General features: G+C 45.5%; 2 protein-coding genes across 2 annotated transcripts in view; one reads left to right on the top strand and one right to left on the bottom strand.

Annotated features, from left to right (window-relative positions):
- T265_09547 (hypothetical protein) overlaps positions 1 to 9,807 on the bottom strand; it is a gene marked incomplete at both ends in the record, with an annotated part of 23,544 nt that extends 13,737 nt beyond the window's left edge. Inside the window, 2 exons of the mRNA XM_009175652.1 lie at positions 4,712 to 4,861; positions 9,226 to 9,807. Of these exons, the coding sequence (XP_009173916.1) occupies positions 4,712 to 4,861; positions 9,226 to 9,720 (645 nt within the window). The remainder of the gene's footprint in view (positions 1 to 4,711; positions 4,862 to 9,225) is intronic.
- T265_14882 (hypothetical protein) overlaps positions 1 to 11,496 on the top strand; it is a gene marked incomplete at both ends in the record, with an annotated part of 16,259 nt that extends 4,763 nt beyond the window's left edge. Inside the window, 2 exons of the mRNA XM_009175651.1 lie at positions 10,634 to 10,867; positions 11,265 to 11,496. Of these exons, the coding sequence (XP_009173915.1) occupies positions 10,634 to 10,867; positions 11,265 to 11,496 (466 nt within the window). The remainder of the gene's footprint in view (positions 1 to 10,633; positions 10,868 to 11,264) is intronic.
- Between the last annotated feature and the right edge of the window lie 3,565 nt (positions 11,497 to 15,061).

Here is a 15,061-nt window from a genome sequence, read left to right as displayed (position 1 = left end):
CCATTGTGGGCTCCCTGCGTACTTATGACACTTTTATGCGTGGCACATGGAGCTGAAGGTACATTTTTGCCATTTAATCTCACCCCAGACCCAGTATGACGGTCACTTTGTGCCTGATGTGCGAGTCTTGACTGTGCTAGCGCATACTGCGCCTTGAAGAGCATTCACCATTGTTTGTCCTTTCTTTGGTTGTTAGTCTTTAGACGCCTGTTCCCATACCAAAATCTTTACATACTTTGGGATTCACCTCATCAGACTGGCACTGTCCTTGGCATGATTTCGAATGAGACGTTTCTCTCTTTTCTCCCATATTCTCCTGTTACTCTTTCGCATTCATCGCTTGCATTCACTTTTTATGTTTGATGCTCTGCTCTTCAAAAATAAATGATATTAAAGTAGAACTGTATCTTTCATCAAATTTAAGTTGAAATTCCCATCACAGTGCTGAACGACCTTCAGACCATGCTCTTCAAAAATAAATGATATTAAAGTAGAACTGTATCTTTCATCAAATTTAAGTTGAAATTCCCACCACAGTGCTGAAAGCCACGACCTTCAGACTGCAGCTTAGTAAATGCTGACATAGTGGTCTTCTGGCCAGTAGCACGAAAGGGGCCCACAAAACGGTTAAGGCTAAACCTTGTCATGGCCACATATCGAGCGTGCGATCGATTTTATTGTTGATTTATTTTTCATCGTGCTTGAAAGAAGCAAGGGTAACTCTTGGTGACCCTCCACTTGGATCCAAAAAGCTGACAAAGCATATTATGGATGTGGTAAGCAATAAAGAACTAGAACAACTGATTTGAGTGATGTAGGTTGGAAAAAAGGAGCCTAGATGCAGATACCAGTCGGCCTTTCTCTTTTGCAGCCATGTCTCAAATCTGCATGTTATCTGCGGTGTTAAACAATCCAGCCTTTCTACTTTATAGTGTGTTTGCACTCTGTTAGATTATCAGAATTGGTCGTTTCTAGTCAATAACGAGGTTAGTGTAAGAAACATCAGTACTGTCGATCACTTATCCAATAGGTGCACATAAGGTGGCTCGCTCGTGGAAGTTACTTCTGCCGCGCTGGCTTAATCTACTCAAAGCTAAGTTACAGTTAAGAGGTCAAGTTTAACTGGAGTTGTGTTGGCAGGCTGTGGGTTGACGGGCTGGCTCTCTCAGGTTTGCCCCTTCCAATAGGTCCGTTAAGTCAAGCAGCAAAATCATAGTAGGGATCGTGGAGGCGATGGAACGATGACTGAGCCTGCTTGCGGTAATCGCTATTCCGGATGTGCGTAAGTGAAGGAGCACACCGACTGGCAGTTGAAACTTCCCCGATCTGTACGTGACAGGCCGGAACCGTTTATAGAGTCACATGCTGGAGATAAAGAAGTCGACACAGTTTGATTCGCTTTGCAAACGAGCACACACACGCAAGCACGCATTTTTCGCGCCCTGTGGCAACGCGACCCAATTATGTGCGCAGCTTGGGGGAGGGGGTTCTTAGTCTGCGAAAGGTAGCGTGCGTGAGTGAACACCAACCGACTAGATCCACACACTGTGAAAAGAAGCCTACCACGTTGTTATGACTAGACTGTGATGATGAGTAAAAAAGGGAACCAGATGAATGTACATCCGAAAAGGAGAGGAACGTTTATTCCACCCTGTTTTCCAGGCATGAGTTCCGTAATACTCGCCTAAAAACGTTGAAACTTCCCAATTCAGTAAAAAAAAAACTCCACGAGCACTAGAAAACAGTACGCCCAACGAATTGTATATCCTGTCGGCATAAGTTGCTTCCAAACTCAGGATGGATTCGATGCACGCTTGAATCGTCCTGTCCTGTCAGCACTAACTATTTTGTATCCATAACAGTATTCTGTCCGTCCTATCCTTTTTACCCTTGCCACTGTTGAGTATGTGACAGTGCTCAAAGAAAACGAGCGGCACAACAATATCACAGCTTTTTAGGACCCCCACTTATGTAACCAGGATTCCTAATTAGGCCGGCTATTCAGCATGATTGTACCCTCATAGAACTCCATCGGACTGTTTGTATAATGCCCGTCCGATAGGCACGAATTCGAAGTTGAACAATAGTTTCAGGGCTAAGGAATATCGGGACGCAGTAAAAAAACTTCACACCTTATATATCACCCCAGTTCCAACAGCGCGCTGGTCGCGCGTGTTGTTCCGATTGTGTTCGCTCAATGTTCGTTTTGACTATCGACTATAGTGACAGAACGAACAGCTTGCCAACAACCTCGTTTTCGGTCATGCCCTAGCACTTTCTGAATGGGGGGAATCACCGGGACTGGAAGCGTGGTGACAGCGCGGTTTGTTTCAAGTGTGCAGTGTGCACATCTATCCATTGTTTGTTTGTGTAATGTGCGCGGGACTAGCGTTACTGGTACACACCGTTGTGACTAGCAAATGCAATAATGCATGCTAGTCCTTAGGGATGTGCTTACATGGGTTTGTTGTTTTGGGGAAAAAAGTTGAGCTGTCCAATTTCCAGGATACCATGACAGCTGACGATCCCATAACCCGGCAATGACTTCGAACCATGTGCTGCTACACAAAAGATGATATACGTTTTGCAAGCTGCTGCGAACACCATTATGACCACCGTCTTTCGGAGACTCCAATTGAACAAAGGCTTTTAAAACCATGGGGATATTATTCTACCTTTAAAAGGGAAACCGTTTTTTCTTCCTTGTTTTGGGAGAGTGGTTGTCCAAACAGGATTCACAAGAGAGAGTTGAGTGTTGGGCTGAGGTTTGTGTTGAAAATCGAATGCGACTCCCGCAAAATTGAAGTGAATCTCAGTCACGTGTGCTCAGAGTAGTGTTGTATTGTTGTTCTTTATAAGTAGTATGGGAGGGTCGAGCAGACATTGTTGATAACTCACTAGAGGTTTCACACTGTCCTGGAAGTCAGCGGTAATATGTAATAATACATCAACTCACTATGTATAAGACTGATGTGCCCAACTTTTGCACATTTGTGTTCATGTAAGAAAAGCTATGACTGAAATCCATGAACTGCGCTCACATGATGAGCGATAAAGAAAGCGAAAGCAGTGGCTCGTTGTAGGCGAATTCCGATCAGTCCCGTGATACCGCTTACAATGAATCGGAAGATTGAACAGGTCCGCTATTTTGTGAAGAAATCCTCCATACTCGTGTAGGTCGCAAGCCATTGCCAGTTACTTCACCGATCTGACACGGCCTGACTGAGAATTAATCGTGAATTCACTAGTTGCGCAAAGTAATTTCCTGCTATATGATCGCTTTGGGAACTAACAATCCCAAGTAGAACATAAGGTTGACGGAAACTCGGGGGCTGCGCCTTACTGATGAGCCCAGAGCAGAAGGGCGAAACCGGTCGTGGGCTGTCGAAGAGTTTTCAGCAACCATGTGAGTAGTTTCCTTCATGAAAACAACCCCAAATGCTAATCGATTCATTATACGTTTTCACAGTTGTATCGTTAGACGATCAATTTTACAGGTTAATCCACCACCATCATCACGACTATCATGGACAGTACACTAATGGTAAACAGTGTTGCTTAACCGTCACAGCCACGAACAGGTGGGTGTTTAAAAAACGTTTCTACAAAAACCATTATGGCAAAATGCTTCCACCTTTTTACAACTTTCGAACAAGCACAATCGCGTGGATAAGATGCCGCCAACAGGATGGACCTTGGCCGAATCTTAGCCGACAGACTGTCTTTGCCAAGGCAGTCCAGTTGACAGTACGATTTCCGCTGGGATCAGATCTCATTCTATACCATATCCTGCCACATGGGAAAAGAATCACGTGGACCAAACCAGGGAGGCAGAGTGATCCCATGACACATCAGGCTGAAGGTTACGGCCTTCTTTTGATGTTGCCGAATCATAGCACTTTTCCGGGAAACTTTACGCTGGCGAAAGTTTGGACTGTGAAACTATGCTTTCTTCGGCAGACATCTACCACTTCTGGATTTTGTGCTGAACGACTTGGAGCCTATCGCTTTCAAACCTGGGTCCAGGAACTGGTATAGAGTTTAGTTCGTTTAGTAACCTATGGGATGTATCTACAACCACCAATGTCAATAACAATAGGCTACGAAATACACTCACTTGCAAACTAGGTTGGTTTTTCGAGACACTCACCTGGAATCCGGTTGAATCTCTCGGTTTCGATGTTTCCAGGCAACTGAATGTGCTGCACCAGGCCACCTAATGGTTGACGGAAACTCGGGGACTGTGCCTACCTGATGAGCCCCAAGAAGGGCAAAACCGGTCGTGGGCTGTCGACGAGTTTTGAGCAACCTTATGAGTAGTGCATTACAATAATAGGCTACGTTCACCTCAGTCCTATAGAACAGTCCATCTCCTGTCCTGGAGCACTCATTCTTGTGTCCAGTTCCGAGGGAAGGAAGCAGTGGACTCGAGTTTTGCTCTTATTAGGGTTCGACAACAGTGCTTGGCCGTGCCGGGTTTTTAAACACGGACGTTTGACATGCGAAGCAATGTGTGAATACTACTCAACCAGTGCACGCTGGACGCACCTACAACTGACCTACAATAACATTTCAGCCATTCATTGGTTGGGCCAAGATTCTCTAAGATTCAACAAAACACTAAAAGACCATCATTATCACCGGATACCTATCACAGTAAGGCCATCTTCAATTTCAGTTAGGGTAAACATCATGGAAACTAATACGATACCTGAATATTGGGAGTGCTACTGACACGGCGCAAAGTGCAGCTCTCCGGAATAACGTCCGTGGCCTCGAATGATCGCTTGAGTATTGGAGGTTGCATTTCATCTGAGAACACAGTCGAAAAACCAATATGGTTCTCATTGGCGGATTTTTCCTGCAAAAAAGAGAAGACGTTGTATGAATTTGAAGACACTGTCATGATTCAACGACAGCCTGGCTGCCGGTCTACAAAACGGTGAAACCACCGTAGTAATACGAAGACTTTTTTCGACGCGGGATGATCGCTAGTCCGATGAATTTAGGATTTTTACTTATAAGGACAAACGATTTCCCTTAACGGTAGAAGCTAGTGTAGGAGTGTAGGAGAATGCGTAATGCAGACCGCATGACCAATAGGTTGTGCCAATTATGCTAATATGATTGGACTGTTTTTTATCATGTAGCAACCTCGATACTAAAGATGAAAATGGAGCTCTCACTGAAAATCACCCCCTAGATTTTTTTCAAGTATTTCCAAAATGTGACTAGATTGTCGGATAAAATATACTGGTTGTTTTCTGCAAAATTTATTTTTCTTCTCCACTCACCTTGTGGTTGTTTCACTGATGTTTGTGGTAAGCTACATGATATCTTATGGTATTACGCTCGGTCTTACTCAGGGCACATTCGTTCCATGGTCATGTGACGAAGTTGTACTAGTCGATACTATGTAAGTTCAGCCTAGATCCAGCAGTGACATACACCCTTGATGAGGTTACGTTCGAGGGTACACAGCTGAGCTCCACGGTGTCGTCACACTTGTGTCCATTGTAAATACCTGGTTTTCCTCTAGATGATAGTAGTGTTTGACCCTGGTGTCAACCCACACTTTTGACTAGCCTACACAGGGAAACTTAGAAGCACTGCCAGCTGTTTCACGTATGTTGCCAATCGTACAGACCAATGGGAAACGTTAAACCTACAACCTTCCGTCTAGGAGTCATTGTAGGTGATTCTGGGATTTCTAGCATTTGCGTTCTGGCTCTGGCGCAGTCATTCTGGTGAGTCCATATCAGACGGGGGAGCATAGAACTCGAGTTTCGCTCTTTATGGAGCATGTCGACAGTGTATTTCCTTGGCCGTGCCGGGATTTCAACTCCGAACTTCTGGCACGCAAGTGGTTGTGGTACCCGTGGTTGATCAGATGGCAGTTGATCTGTTTGCCGAGCTTGGCAATCGGGCTGCAAACGCTTCGTCCCCAGTCGAGGATACATCGTCAGTGCGCAGTTGACTGGGTGCTTCCTCCGTGCCTAACTGCGTTTATGTAGTTTTTGAAGAGTATCGAATATCCTGTCATGTGACTGGCTAGTTGGTATATACCTTCTGTTGCATTTTTGTGGGACCGACCGTGATTTTTGCTGCGTTGTGGTCTGTATACCTCGTATTCCATTGGTTTGTTGGATGTGGTATCAACACTCCACCAACACACGCTGGACTCACTTGAACTATCACGTCTGAACAGGAAAACGTGTTCAGGTTTGAACAATGTGAACGGTTTGCCCGGCGGGTCGAAAGACTACACAGTTAACTGTTAGCCGATCGACTGACCCAACTGTCAGGACACCACAGTCAGATAGTATCACGGATGGTTGAAACTTGTTGGAAAATTTTTCGATTAGTTGCAGGTTGCGCAAGCCCAGTCTACTTGTCTGTTCAGGCGTGACAAGTCAGCTGGCTGCTCCCAACATGTGCCAGTGAACGTGTTCAAACCCTCGCCTTGCATGTTAAATCCGGAGTTGAAACCCCGACACGGTCGAGGATTTGCTCCGTTGATAATAGGTGCGAAACTTTGGTTCAGTGTTTCCACGCCCTTTGGTGTGCATTCACCATAACATTTGCGTCAGGACACTGTGTAAACGAGAGTGATGTGAACGCGAATTTATTTCTCATGAGGCGCACTGTCGACTGCGTGAAACTGCAATTCAGTAACCTTCAGCTGCTGCAGTACAACGAAGCAACGAACTTTTACCCACTTTCCACCAAATCAGCTGCCTCCGAAGGTCCTAAGGTCCCAAATGGAGCTGACTATTCATCTGTACTGTAACAAAGCAAATGTCTGATGGGGATTTGGTAAACGTGCATAAGTACTACAACAACTGTGTAGCAAGACGTCCGATTTTACTACTTGAGTTGGTTCTAGGGAGGACTTAAGAATTTCGATGTACTCGCGGGCCAAACCACCTAAAACCCCAGCCCATTAAGTGTAACCCTGCCAAATGTGAGCAAACAACCAAGAAGCCACGAGCTCCCACTCCATGAATGATCCCAATTCGTGGCATTTTGTCAACTAGGTATATCCTTTTCTCTTTAGAAGCAAGAACACAAGACGATGGCACGTCTGAACTGGGTTTCGGGTAATCCATGAGGGGCCGCTGGTGATCATACTGGTGTGCTTGTTGCATGGATAACTTCTGACTGACCAGATTCCTCAAAATACCCTACTTTGAACATTCAAACTGCCCAACTGTGTCGAAATCCGTGTCGACAACTTCAGACCCGAAATCTGATGGTTTTCACCGCGTACTCCCCAATAAACTGTAGCTGCAATACTGTTAAAGGCGCTTTTTAGGGCGAATACTGTGGGTTTCTGTGGGCAGAAAAGTGTATGGATAGCTGGCCATTTGGACACTCAAGTGAGAACAGTCGCTAAGTGAAAGAGCCGTAGCAGAGCTGGTGTAGATGTCCCCAGAACTAACAACGACTATCACTCCCTACAGTTGTGCGTAAGCAAAAACTTACAGCACAAATCTGAGGAAAGTGTTATCTGGTGCCATCCTAATATGCATTCACTTGGGTACACAGATCAACCACATAGAGGTTAGCTATTCACAGTTCCCAAAAGGCGTCCGCAAGGAAATCTGTCAGCAGAAACTGTCTGCACAGTTCACGAACACGGGACAGTCGGCTAAATAAAGACTGGATCTGGTGTTTGACTGCCCTCCCCAAACGAAACCACTGTCCAATTTATATTGGATCTCACAGCGATCCGTGTCTCTGACCGAGGCAAGGAATTTGACCTCGCCTGACCAACAATAAGATTCTACAAGAAGACCTCCGAAAAGGTGCATGAGCAGCAGTCTCAAGAGTGACCTGGAGATTCGATGGCTAGAAGAAGGGCAGTCAGGATGGGAAGAAGTTGGATGGTTTTCCAAATTATCCGTAACTTCAGACCAAGAAGACTGCCAGTCATTGAAGTTATTGCAGCGCAAGACGGCCGAATCGTCACTTCCACGCCCCATCGTCTATTTTAGTGAGTTGAAAACTTTTGGTTCAAAATGGTGCATCGTCAACCTCACAATGGGACATGAACTGCTCAGTTCCATCAGAAGAATGGGTTGAAGATGAGACCACGCTTTTGAGAAGAAACAAGTGACCCTGTCTTTGCTGTCTTCCCATCTCTTGTTTGAAACTGAAGCGAATGAACTGATAGTTCATTCTCAGTGTAATGAATTAGAAGAAGTTGGAGCTGAATGTCCATCCACCATGGATTCTACAACGCAGAGTTCCGTTCAGGTCGTGGATTGAGTAACTACTCTTTTGCCTTTTGAAAGTACTTTTCCATCCTCTCGAATCTACAAAAATCAACTCGGTATATGGTGTTGCGTTGTGGGGATGTCTCCCCTTCAAAGATATCCCGGATGTTTTCATCATACTTCTATGACCCACATAGTGCAACATCCTTCGGCGTGTGGGAGCCCGTGGACATTATTCCCCTGTGTTCACCATCACGAATGGCGTTCTTCAGGACTGTCGTGTGTCACCTTTGCTTTTAACCTTCCTGAACTCAACCACTATCGAAGAAATGATTGCTGCGTCGTCTACGTTCAGTGTGCAAACTCCTTAAAGACTTGAAGTATGCCGACTTAAAGTAAACTTTCGTATACCAGGTGATCGATTGTCTCGACGCATTCTGGTTGTCCACTATCATACACCAGAAGGCGGACATAGGATAATCTGGAGACGGATCACGCAGCACGTAACAACGAACCACAGCTGTACCGGTTGGGGTATCACTGATGATTGCAGGTACTGACGTCACCAGACCAATAGCATTGTTGTACTTACTCTCCAGATCCTAGCTGTTTTTGTTTTCATTTCCATATCCCATCTATCCCACACCGTCCCCTGACATAAAACATGGAGAACCGAATCACCGTACACACATGCACGCTTCATGATTGTCTGAGTGGACTGGACTGAATGCGATGTACAAACATGAACCATGAGGGAAAGCCGTATGGTACATAGTGTACGACGCCTAAGGGATCAGGTCTTGTAAGTCACTGAGTGTGCGCATTAGTTACACGGGCTATCCTCCTACCCACAAAAACTACAATAATCGAGAGCAGTTGAGCCACTGTGGACAGAGTTCACTCTCCCGCGAAACTTGTAAAAGTGAAGGAAGCCCACTTACTTGTGTACCTGTATGTGACAGGATCATATTCCAAAGTGTGGATCAACTAACCTAATAGAGCTTACCTGAGAAAACTGTTGAGGAACAGCCACAACATTGTTCAGTACAGCTGCAGATGCTGCGGTTGAGTAGGCCCCAATCGGTTTGTAAATGGTTTTCCCACTCTCCACATCACTCAAATCCTCATTCTCGTCCCCAATCGAGAATGCTGGAGTCAGAGAGTTCTGATCAGACACGGCTTGATCCTTTCGAACACGGGCTGGTTTGATGGGAGTTTCTGAGATTCTTTGAACAAACCCGGTCAGACGAATCTTCTCCTTGTCAGACCACCGCACGGCTTCATACGATGTGTTGTAAAGTTCATCCTCTTCATCCTCGCCACCATCTAATCTTTGGTACTTTCTAATCCGTCTGCATACAAGGAACAACAAACAGAGCAACAAAACGGTGACCGTAGCGGTCAGTAGAGCTATGCCGATTTTCAGAGGTAGTTTATCATCTGCAATAAAAACCTCTTGTTGAGGAGTCGTATTCCAGTTTGGGGGTGTAATCGTTGGCATTATTGTTTGAACTGCTCGACCACAGTCATGTTAGACGGGACAGTGACTAAAGTATTGATCTGTGTATCTTTGGACCAAGTGCATTGCTGGTCGATCAATTCGCAATTGGGTGAGCATCGTTCCCGTGAACAATTTTTGTTTCACCCAATCACTTGTGCCGATCGATGAAGTTCAGTGACCGTCTGGTGGCAGTTCGGGTCTACTCGTGTAACGTGAAAATCGATTGTTACTCACTTAGCTAACTTTGCGCGTTGCAAGATTTCCGATAGGATCATTTCGAGTTTCCTAGGAAAACGTTTGAGAAAACCAACTGGGTGCAGAAAAACAGTTAGCTGGGAAAACAAACCCTAAAGAGACTTGAATGTGGCATCAGGGGGTTGTTGTAATCGGATCTTTTTAAATGGACCGTACTGACGGGACTGGTCACAACTGCTTCGGCTTACCACTAATATGTCCACACTCAAACTGAGTGATTGGATGAACTGTATCTATCTGTCATTCCCTCATTAGAAGACTGTGAAACGAATGAGGCAAGCAATGTAACCAGGTCATGGTAGCTACATGCGAAGACTGACGGGAAAAAGCTAATATAGGGGTGTACTGAGACCGTGCATTAGTCCATCACTGAGTGCTCTTAAACTAGCTCTTAAATTAGGATATATGTTTTAATCGCCGCTCGCGGAAATTATTCCTGTTGCTTCATCAAGTTCCTGATTCGGGTACCTATCGTGATTATTAATTTACGCTCTGTAGTCATGTGTTTCCCGCCAACTTGATCCGCACAAGAGGTCGGAGGAACACACACCGGACGTGTATTAGGCAAGGCAAAAGGGTATGACAAACCGCTGGGTAAAAGTAGGTAGTGACCTGATAAACAGACACTGACACTCAGTCAGATGATGTTGCCTCTCAGGTCATGTGTCCCATCCGTGGTTCAGCCCACTGGTGCTGAGGCTCTACCGACAGTGCTGGCCGAATTTACCATCACTCCGAAGGTCAAAAATATGGTCTGCACGCTTGCCAACGCAGATCCTGACATTTTGCCTGATACCGAACCCTTTAGGTGTGATGCAGAGGCGTTGCCTAAAGTGGAAAAGTCCAGCAGCGACAGCCGACATGAAATCCGACGAAAATCGGCATTGGATGGGTATGTGGTAGACATACTTTGCTATGCTTCAAGTCCTGTAATTTAAAATTTAAACGAACGGATGAATGCTCATATCCCGATGGGGACGTGCAATCTACCTTGATTTGAATGCCAATCTGAACAGCCTCTGCTGTGGATCGCCTGTGGTCAAAGTGAAGAAACGTCATTGTCCAAGTACCCTAGTTTGTGCAAGCCGAGCCGTAGGACGGAGGGCGCGTCTATGCCACACGAGCTTTGGGCTCAGTCGACCGGAGCGTATGGTAACGCATGTACATTTGCTTTGCGCACACAACCAAGCACGAGCACTCAGATAAGCGAACCTTACCTTGGGCTACTTTCAATTTGTGTCTGTCAGTGCACGTATGTCTCACACCATCTAGTTTCATTTATCCGGGAGGCCTCCCTCCTCTTCTGACAAGGTACATCCTGTGCGCGCACCCCCAAGTGCCGCACTCCGTCTGTCTTCGAAAAAACCCGAACAAAGTAGCCGACCACTTAGGCGCTCTGCCCACACACCCTCACGAGTGCATGAGCAAGAGGAGGCAAAGCTGACAAGCCCGTCTTGGCAAGGCATGTTGGAACTCAATCCAGGGAAAGGGGACGCTGTCCGGATTACGCGACAGCTTCACGTAAGCCTGTGCGGTTGAGGGGTGGGAGAAAGCCCTTGCCTAATTTGTCGGTCAGGCTGGCTGTAAGACTAATCTAACACGATCAATATGTCTGTGGCTGCTGCAAGACAGGGCTGATGCATCAAAAGTTGTAGCAACAGCGGGTGGTACGGAAGACGGAAAAAACGCCTGCGACAGTGTTGAGCGCTTAAGATGAGCTGGTGGAATCTAGCACCAAGACATCAGGTGTAGATAGTGATTCCGCCTAGGCAAAGCGTTTGCAATGGCAAGGAGACTAAAATTGGTTCAGTGTATGCACCGATGTAATGTGACTTGTGCCAGAAGCGCAAGTTTAGGAACCTGTGGCGAAATATCGATACACTGGCAAGACAGACAACTAGGTCAATGCTTTCCTACGAACTGTTTTTCGCATGCAGGTCCCCGCGAGACAGGATACAAATTCGAAGGAGGTCTATAGAAAACTGCTGAGCAGTGCAACACCCAGCACTAAGGGATCATGCAGGAATACTGAATCGCAAGGTTTACTCATCTGTATTAACTTTGACAGTTCAGAAAGCTGGCATATTTGCTGTGCTTGTTTTCCGATCAACCAGAAGCATTTGCGATAGTGTTATTCGACAGGTCAGTGTGTATGAATAAGGGGATTTGTACAGTCGGGGTACGGACCGGTGGCGAGACACATCATCACACTTCTCATGTTGAACATAAATTTAACTTGATTGTCGAAGCATGGATTCTGGCACCAAAGCTATTGGATTTTTCTCTTTTTGGATAACGCGACCAGCTGTTAGGGTTCTTGGTATCTAAATGCTAATCTTGGTAACCTCATCATACAAATGCTTGATGAAACACGAGACAATTGCACAGCTGTTTGGCTTCAAGAAGATGTCATTCCACCACTCTGCACCGAAAATGTGTGAACATCGGAATGAGATATCATAAAATCGGTGGATCAGCAGGATAGACCGTTTACCTGGCTGAAATCAGATTCCACGGATTACTTTATTCACGACAGCTGAAGTAAGGAAACTCAAAGAAATTCAGGGGTTATAATCGGACGTCATAAACTCAAAGGAGTTGACGGAAACTCAGCGACTGCGCCTACCTGATGAGCCCCAAGAAGGGCGAAACTGGTGTGGGCTGTCGAAGAGTTTTCTACAACCTTGTAAGTTATTTCCTCTATCAAAGGAGTCAGCCGTTTGTTCCATGCTAAAGTCGAATAGTGGAATGCACTCGGAGTAACAATGTCCTATATCAGATCAGTGGAATATCCTATTTGGCACGGCTCTTGGCATGACAAGAACGTCAACTTGAAAAGTCTCCCGTGCTGGAGGTTCAGATGCATCACTTGTTACTTCTTCGATGATATCAGGTACTTTATTGGTACACTCTTCTGACCATTCCTTGTATGATCCGTAGTAGCCAGAAATCGAATCAGCAACAAAGAATACACCAGTGAGTTGTTTGTGTTAATCTATGGAGATGTTGTCATCTTGAGTGATTCTCCGCGAGGTCTTTAGGCGAGGAAAGTCTCCAGCAACACAACCTAGACCATACTATCCAACTGCGAACTCTCCAAGTGGACACTGTTTTTTCTTAGTTGTGGGTCTGTTCGTCGAGCTCGGCAGTATCATCACCAGTGGAGGTAACGGGTTTGAGTGGGCAAATTCCTCCTGTTCTGCCTGTGTCTACAAAGCTTCGAAACATCATCTACTATCTATAAAATCAGCGGTCAGCTCCGAGGTGGTTTCCGGGTAATTTGGTTTTTCAGCCTGGAATCAAAGTCGTGTTCTGATCGCATTTCCTCGTATCTCTTTCTTTTTATTCTCTATCAAATACAGTATACGAGAAGCTAATCAGGCTCCACACTTAACCTTTTACCTCTTGTTCAACTTGGATCATTCACATTCTTAAGGCATCACTCAAGAAAGCTCCGTCTAGTGAATTTATGACCAAAGACCTTCGGTACGCACAGTGAATACGGGGAAAGCGCGGAACACCTATAAATTCATTGCAATGTACTACTCATAAATTTGCTGAAAATCCGTCGACAGCCCACGACCGTTTCGGCCTTTTGGGGCTCATCAGGTAGGCACAGTCCCCGGGTTTCCGTCAACCTTATGTTCCTATAAAGTCACTTAATCAAGGCATTTGATAACTGTGGTCGACGAAGTGGGCGGTGCTTCAGGATGCATTCAGCACTCCTGTGATTAGGAATTCTGCTTTATCAAGCTATACTTCAGATATGAGTGCAATATCTATTCATTTGCATCAACTAATGCATGTTCCTATTCTTTCCGTTACCACTGAGGTCGCTTATACCTATAAACGTAAAAGAATAGGTGACAGCTGCGTTGCACTGAAATTTCCTCAATTGCCTTGAATTGGTTTCCGGGCCAACCAAAGGACAACTGCAAATTCTGCAAGGCACTGGAAGCTATTGAGGACAGTGAAGAGCCAGGAAACGAACGTATCGATCGTACAAAGAGGGTTACCCAATTTGCATTAGGGTACCAGACAGGAAGTGCTATCAACTAGTACACAGTTGAAGTCACGAACAAACTAAAAAAACACTCAATTGGAAGAATACCGCCAACATTAGAGCAGCATTCTAGAAGGGAAAAACGTTACGCTCAGTATTCATGCGATTGAAGGCTCGCCTTCCGGTTGATAGGACTAAAGAATGTGTATGTAAAATAAGATGCAATGACTGCGCAAAGGTTGATATAGGTGAGACAGCCAGGGAACACAGTCGGTGAGCATAAGAAATGCATAAACAGGTCATCTAGAAACGCAGATGAATATCAGGTGGTAGTCAAAGACTCGGCAGTGGCAAGATACGCATTGGACACTGGAAAATGTGGACGTTTTGAGACGGGGACTAAAACTCACACCGCAGCGACTGATGGCCGAAGATGCCAGCGTCGATAGAATAGAGGGCGTAGGACCGGTAAAACGTGTCCAGATCAGCTGAGATGATACGAGACGGTGTGTAGATATCGGTGTAATGGTCTGGGTCTAAAAGTACAAAACAGAAGTATAGTAAGATCCACTAAACTCCCACCAAACCCAGTCCACTTGTCCTGGCATCCCTCAACGCACATAGGCAAACAACATTTCGGAACAGCACCGTAGAGGAATGTTCCATTAAGGTGTCCTAGATCGGAAAAGCAAGACTTCAAAATGCTGACTTAACTTGATGACTATTAGTCATCCCCACTAACAAACTAACAGGAACTTCAAACTGAACACCCAGCACTGATCAAGTCGGCTAGTCATAAGAAATCTCACGGATTGGTTCTCTGGCTGCCTTAAGACCCGATCAACTTGCTAACTTATTCACTTAGCCTGACGAAGTTTTTGTGTCAAAAGCGAAACTTTGCCCAGCAATAAATTCACCGATTGTTTACCAGTCCTCTGACAAGAAGCAAAACAGCAGCTAAAGGTGGCAAGGCATGCGAATGCAACCACTTGGGTCTCCCATCTGCGTTGTACGCGTGAGGAGAATAGAGGACGCACGAAGACTGAATTCACAGGGACGTATATTCTGTGCCTTTTCACTTGC

Source organism: Opisthorchis viverrini, assembly GCF_000715545.1.
Source record: "Opisthorchis viverrini unplaced genomic scaffold opera_v5_284, whole genome shotgun sequence".
Classification (NCBI taxonomy): Eukaryota; Metazoa; Platyhelminthes; class Trematoda; order Opisthorchiida; family Opisthorchiidae; genus Opisthorchis; species Opisthorchis viverrini.
The sequence above is the reverse complement of the archived record's forward strand: the minus strand, read 5'-3'. Positions and strand labels throughout refer to the sequence as shown.